General features: G+C 34.6%; 1 protein-coding gene across 1 annotated transcript; it reads right to left on the bottom strand.

The window, feature by feature from the left end:
- Positions 1-343: 343 nt before the first annotated feature.
- LOC100241752 (purple acid phosphatase) lies at positions 344-4878 on the bottom strand. The gene is made up of 8 exons (XM_002264077.5): positions 4076-4878; positions 3627-3827; positions 3427-3538; positions 2754-2983; positions 2003-2141; positions 1281-1501; positions 844-965; positions 344-746 (listed from the first exon to the last, which is right to left on the bottom strand). The coding sequence occupies exons 1-8, from the start codon at positions 4268-4270 to the stop codon at positions 548-550; spliced, it is 1419 nt and encodes a 472-aa protein (XP_002264113.1). The 5' UTR covers positions 4271-4878; the 3' UTR covers positions 344-547.
- Between the last annotated feature and the right edge of the window lie 2612 nt (positions 4879-7490).

Genomic DNA, 7490 nt, shown 5'->3' on the forward strand with positions numbered 1-7490 from the left:
TTTATGATTAATACGGTAGAAAACCCTAGTTAATTTCTTGCCCGGTATATTTCTGTGGATCCCTTTTTTGGTTCTCTTTCTCTCCGGCTTTTACATGGTTCTCGGTAAGATTGAGAACCAAATATTCATAAGTAACCTAGTCATTTTTAGTTAGTAAGCAATCTTGATGTAAATGAGTTTTCATTTCCATCCTCTTTATTAGGGTTCCAAACATTATCCCAAAAAAAAAAAAAATATCTTAAATCATTTTCCTTATTCTCCTTATTGCACATTTTGTCTTATAATACTTGACTGTCTAGTTTTAAAGGGCTTGGAAGATGATTAGTTTCCAAATGCTTGCAGATTCCAGGAACTTAAAGTTACAATTAAGTGAAACAAGCACTTGAAAGAGGAGAATGCCTTTCAGATTCAGAGAACATAAGCGGGCATGCAGAAGAAGTGGAAGGGAAGATGCAGACCAATAGAGGAAAGAAGGAAAAACAAGCTAAATATTCCTGCAGTTGAGCTGCTTATTGAAACAGAGTAGAACAAATTAAGGTTGATAACATCATGACTGGGTGCTTGTGGAATCGTCTTCTGGATGCCAGAACCTGTTGAAAAACCATAAGGAATCAGCTTTCACGGCATATCCATCTTGGTTGCGGTGCCAACTATACTGAGCATGGGTTCGGTTCTTGGTGTCAAAAATGGCATGTCCAAAACTGGCTTCACGATAAGCAGAGTACTTCGGCTGTGGCTCTGTCATGCTGAATTGTAGAACATAATTTAGCTCCAGTATCGTTTCAAATAGGAGACATTTACAACATAGAAGACAGAATTATACAAGATATGTGCTAATCTTACTTGGTTGCCAGGCCTTCGAGATTTCCCCCATCTCCAATGGTGATGTATACTGGTGCAGACTGGTCATTTACAGGAGTGCAAATGCCATTTATGACGTTATAAGCAATGTTGGACACACGTTCCTGTGATAAATTAAGTTACTAGCATTAGCTGTCGGGTTGGAAGAGAAGGCAAAAAACAGAGAATTCTTGAAATAATGCTCTTTTTGGTAGTTTTCTTCAGTGAAATAATATTTCATTTTTTATAATTCCAGGGTCAGAAAAACAATTATAAACATTCTAACAATTTTTGGGCATTCTTTGATTTCATTCAGAAAACAATTAAAGGCCAAATAAAAAGCAACGCTTAAGATCTTATACCTACAAAAAGGGGTTTCAGGAAAACAGCAAAAACTCCTACTTTGGAGCCTTACAGTGCAGAGGATAAAGTGAACTTACAGATCGTTCGTAGGCATGAACATGACCAGCAAACACAACATCAACTTTGTACTGCACAAACCATGGCTCGTACATTACTCTCATGGTTTCCCCTTCCATATAATGATAGTTGTAACTGTTATACCATGGGGAATGCATAAGAACAATTAGCCATGGTGTCTCACTCCTGTTAACTTTTGGTAGCTCCTTTTCAAGCCACATAAACTGAGGAGTATATTTTCCTGAAAAGCGTAAGACATAAAAACATTCATTTTAATTACCAATATAAGCATTTGGAGGACAAGCTGAAATGAACTCGTTCCTTCCTGCATATAATAGTGTTTGAATTGACTTAGAATGTAAGCATTATCAAATAAAAGTTCAAGTAACAGGATAGAGTTGGATCATGACTAAAATGACAAAACATGATCCTACAGAGGACGGAAACTATTCATGTGAAATGCAGCACAAGTTCAGAATTTTACTAATTCAATATATCATAGAAAAATCTAGAGGATGATGGAACCATCCCAGCTGCCATCTAAATCCATCGGATATTCCCCCCTACTCCAGGGTTTACTTTCTTTTCACAGTAAGGAAAAGCACAATTATCCAAATCCCCATCCTCTGATATGGATTACAAATGCTTCATACTTTTTATATTTGTATGTGGTAATTCATAACTGACATTCTGCTGCATATGGGCACATATGTTTAGTGCACCACAGTATGAGTGTGCTTACCATATGCTGAGTATGATGATAAGACAATGATATATGCTGAAGCCCTCTTGATAGAGTACCAGAAGGGAGCGGTACTATCTGATGCTCTGTAGGGGACATGATATCGATGACTATAAGGCTTAAAGGGTATAAACTCACCCTGCAAAAAACACCAGACTTCCATTATAATTTCACTTTGTATGGTAATATTGGGAGGTCTAGAAATGGGTTAAGATCTTTTTCTTTCTCACACTCTTCCTATGGAAATCTGATCATTCTTATGATTAGGAGTTGATATATTGATCTCACCAGCCAAAAGAAGTATCAATATAGAATTATACCTGGAAAATATATCAGAGAAAAGAATTTTATCAAATTTGAAAACTAAGATTACTGTTCTATAAGGAAAATAAAGCCACCGGTTACTGTACTGTAGTAGTATCTCCTAGCTCCTCATAAGGGAAGGTCCAGAATTCTACCTCATGCGAGGGCCTAGCCTATGGGCCAAAGCCCCCTTGTACGGCAAATAATAGAAGGAAAAATGGGTTATCATGTGCCAAAAACAAACAAGGAAAACGATATGATTGTAGAACCATAGCAGAAAAGCTATAGTGCCTTTGGAAGAATAAAAGGATTGGTCAAAAGTTGTAATTGAAAAATTTTCAGCTAAGCAGATTGATGGAACAAATTACCATGTCAAAACATTATATCAATAAAAAATAAACATAAAGATACTACTTTCCATCATTGAAAATATGTTAGAAATGCTTACAATTTCAGGAGCAAAATCAATCTCATGGTTTCCTGCAGTCCATATCCAAGGTTGATAAGCAGTACTTCTCTCAGTGAACCTTCCCCATGTATCCCACCTAACGTTATCATAGTTCGGGTACCTATCAGCATATGAAAGGTCTCCAACAAACAACACGGTTTTTCCCTTCGCAGGGTTCAATTCATAGTGCGTAAGTGTCATATTTGAATCATAACTCTGCCCAAGATCCCCTGCAAGCAATGCTCAGTAGAGTGAATCGACCCAAAGGAATCAAAAACCAACGCTAAACAAGCATTTATGAAAACATATGGACACACTAAATGCATAATGCATGTGAGCATCTTCCAGAATACATGTGTGCCTTAATGATGCACTGGTAAGTTAAACAAAAAATTTCATCAAATCTAAGATCTATTTGGAATCAACTTATCTAGATAACTTTTCAGTAAACTAACTTCCAGTAACAATTCCTAGCAACCCAACCAGCATCCCCACAAAATCACTACTACGCTAGGTGAAAAAGCCCGTGGCACTGGAACCTACAGCCTCCCTAATAGTAAGGAAACGCAAGGTGCCTGATCCACAACTCCAACAGCTAAACCAAATCTGAATAATTAACTGTTATTAACCTTCAAACAATCTCAATTACACAGGTTTGACATTGAACGGTTACCTATAAGACCAAAAGTGTATGGAACATCTGGGCCAACTTTAGGAGGAGTTACAAACCAAAACTTGCGTGGAGTGTGTCCAATCCCGACCACATAGTAATACTTGGTGTTGAACTGCAAATAAATTAGAAAAGCTTCAAGCTCTGTATCCAGAAGAAATCCCAAAACAAAGAAATGATGAATGAATTGGGTGACATCCCACCTCCAAATTCTTGATAGTGCAATGATGAATGTAACCAGACGTGTAATTGTAGAATTTATAGGTAACCATGATTCCCTCAGCTCTGTTCTTGCGCTTGGACTTTTCACTCCAGTAGAGCACTGTGTTTGAGCCTGGTTCATCCACAGTGACCCATGAGACAATCACTCCTCTCCCCTCATGATCTCCTTGTGTTATATGAACCTTAACACGGACCACCCACAAGTCAAACAAGAACAACAATAAAAATTGAGATCAAACCCACTAAATCTGCTCCAAAATAAAACCAAAATTATGAAGTAATTTAAAATAAATAAAAAATAAAACCCCTTTTTTTTTAAATGGGTTTTGAAATTCTTAAACCCCACCTAAACGAAAAAGCATATGAATCTAAATCAATTAACAAATCCCAGTGAAAAGCAAAGCAAATGGAGGAAGAAAAAGCCACACACCTGCTGAGGGGCATTATAACCAAGAGGCACACGAAAGACATCACTGTCAAGAGGCATATCAATGGTTTTTTCAACCTTCCTCACAAAACTACTTGTGATTCCTCCATGACACACCACTGCCGCATTCAACACCAAACCCAAAACAATAACCACAGTTGCAACTACAGAAGGAGAAGATAGCCCCATCACCCCCATCTTATCCCACACCTCCACAAACCACTCAACCTACGCTCTCAACCCGATCTTCTTCATCCACCTCTCTCACCCATCCCCATTTATAGCATTTTCTGAGAAAAACCCGGGGAATGTTCAGAAATGTAATGCGGATATGCATCGTGAAGTCAACGGACTGAGGAAGCCTAGGGAAGCCACGTTCAACGATGAGGAAAACCGAGAAATTCCCTTTTGGAAAAAAATAATAAAAAAATTCGGAGTTGACTCGGAGGTTGCCATTTAGTTTAATTTTTGGTTTGAGATGAAAAGCTGGAATTTTTAACAGGGATAATTGGAAGAAGAGTGGGAATACCCAGTTCTATTTTTGGTTAAAATACGATGAAACTACACTTTCCACTGAGATTCATGATCTCAGAAATTTGATTACGGTACCGTAAGAATCAATATCCTGTGTTCTTTCCCTTCGTTATACTAGTGATGAACTAGAGATTGATCAAGATATAGAGATTGTTACAACTATATTTCCGGGAAAAATATCTAGAGATTGAATAAGTATCGTCCTGCCAACCCTAATGAAAAGTCCTTTGATAAGATAAAAACCTTGTTTGGAAGAGCTTTTAAATCCATAAAAGTTGTATTATATAGATTAGAAGTGTCTTTATAAGAGTAGTTACATAAAATTTTCACATCCCACTGAAGATAAGAGAATTCCTTTTTTAGTAGAAAAAATGGAATTTTATTTAATTAATTTTTTTTAAATATCACAATTATCCATATATTTGATATGAATCATTTGAGCATATTCTATAAGTTATAGTTAAAATTTTAAAAATAAATAAATAAATATATTTATTTATGCTAAAACCAAACAATATGTGTTGTCACCGCCAAATTTAAGTGACTAAAAAATTCACACATGTTTAAATGATTAAACTTTGACATTAAAAAACAAATACAACCTAATATCAATGAGATATTAACCAAGTGGATGTTGGAAGAAAGATCCAAATTCAAATATATGCCCCCCTACCAACCTACCTTTTGGGTTGTCTAGCTAGCCTATGATTCAAAGGCTGAGTTAGGTTTGAGAATGACTAATTGGAACATGCATTTACGAGGGACAGGAACATCAGCCCACTTGTTTTGACCACAAGACTCAAAGCATCAATCAAGGATCCTAGATGTGAACTTGGAATCAAACTATTGGGAATAGAAGATGGTCTTTTTTAGTGTCCACATGTTTTGCCTACCTTCATGTTGATTTGAACCTTTTGCAGCCTTGTGATCAATCCACTTCCATCTTTGACATAAAATGTAATTCCTTTGTTGCTTTTGATCTCCATACTTATCTTAAAAAATAAAGCCTGGCGACTTCAACGATTCGATGTTTACATTGACGTGTATAAAGTTTGAATAAATTATACAATAATATTATACCAATTTAAAAATATTAGAATTAATAGAGATGGAAAGAAAGCACAAAAATTATACATGACTTATGGGATTTCTTTGGCAATAGAAATCTAAAATTTTCAAAACTTATTTTCATGTCTAGAAATTAAAATAAAGCACGATGTAGAGAGAAAATCCTCATTAGAAGAGGGGGAAAAAAAAAAGAGGGAGAAAAAGGTGTGGATGAGAGGGAAAGGGGGTGGAGGGACGTGAGAGTGCAGATGGAATGAGCTATAAACAGTTCCGTACGTTTCACATGGGCAGATAAGGAGAGGAGTGGTGTCACGCCCCAAGTCCCACTCCAAGGGCGTGACGGTCATTTCACACCTCAAACTCGAAGGCTTAAAATATAATCTGACCCAAACAATCATATTGTAACTGGATGTTACCAATTACCAAATATTTGTTCAGAGTAGCGGAACAAAATCTAAAATCCTCAAAATTCAATTTCCAAATAACTTCCAAATATCAAATGATCCAAATGAACATAACTAACAGTTAAACAAAATCCAACATAAAATCCTAAGTCAAATCCTAATGATGACCATTCCTCAGCCTAACCATCACTCCTCACCCGAACTAAAAGTACCTGAAAAATTTTCAACAATTGGGGATGAGCTCACAGCCCAATAAGGAATATTAATGCAGTTCATGGATCAAATATTTTCATTTCAAATAGGAGATATCATTTTTTTTTCTCATCAAATATCAGAGTTTCAAAAATACCAATATATTCAAAATTCAACCAACCAATTTCATATCAAATTCAAACACTTTCACATAAGATTCAATCAAATCCATTCAATTTTTCATTACTCTGGTTATCAAATATCAAATGCCCAATTAGGTGGGACTTTTCAAATGGGTGGCTAGCCTCAGATTGTTCCTGGTGGACGGAACCAAACACTACTAGTACTAGTAACCTCTAACCAAACCCCTAGAGGCTGGGGTCCAAATCAATTACATTCCCACCATGAAATGTAAAGGTCAACTATTATATCCCGTTGATAGGGCCGAATAGTCAACTATTATTTCCCGTTGACAAAGGCCAAATAAACCAGAGTGATGTTCTTGTTCAAGTATTCAAATTTACACAACATAATATCTCCATATTTTGTGTCATAAATAAAACAAAATATTTCAACATAATATTTAGTGCAAAACAGTTTGATCCATGCATGGTAACAAAATATCATTTTCTTTTCCACAATTCAAAATAACATATAAAATAATTTAATTTTATAAATATTGCATTAACTTCCCTTACCTCAAAAGAAGTCCTTGAAAGCTTGGGAGAAGAATAATTCTGAAAAAAATATAATCTACTCTTCACCTAATATAACATAAGAGAAACAATTATTACTATTTATTTATAATTTAACTAATCTATTCCTTATTTAAATAAACTAATAAATTCCTAATTTATTTCTAATAACACATTACTAATTTAATTAAATTACAATTTTATTTCATTATAAAATTCTATATATATATATATATATATATATATATATATATATATATATATATATATATATATATATATATATATTGCTAAATCTCTCATTCTATTTATTACAAAAATACCATTATTACTATTATCTTATTTATTAATCTAAAACTAAATATCATTATTTTATTAATTATCTAATTTGAGGCTAAATCATTATTACAAAAAAATATATTATTATATATTTTGTTAAATCTCTTACTTGTCTGGGTACACACCAACAAGTAAAACAAAGCAAATTTATTTTTATTTTTTTTTATTTTTTTTTCCATTGCCATC

The sequence above is a fragment of the Vitis vinifera genome, chromosome 3 (assembly GCF_030704535.1).
Source record: "Vitis vinifera cultivar Pinot Noir 40024 chromosome 3, ASM3070453v1".
NCBI classification, from domain to species: domain Eukaryota; kingdom Viridiplantae; phylum Streptophyta; class Magnoliopsida; order Vitales; family Vitaceae; genus Vitis; species Vitis vinifera.

Bases quoted from the DNA above. Each gene is read 5' to 3' on its own strand.
- LOC100241752 (XM_002264077.5), bottom strand. From the start codon at position 4,270: ATGGGGGTGATGGGGCTATCTTCTCCTTCTGTAGTTGCAACTGTGGTT. The intron at 1,502-2,002 runs GTAAGCACACTC...TACGCTTTTCAG, and splicing joins ATCATCATACTCAGCATATG to GAAAATATACTCCTCAGTTT. The intron at 966-1,280 runs GTAAGTTCACTT...AATTTATCACAG, and splicing joins TTCATGCCTACGAACGATCT to GAACGTGTGTCCAACATTGC.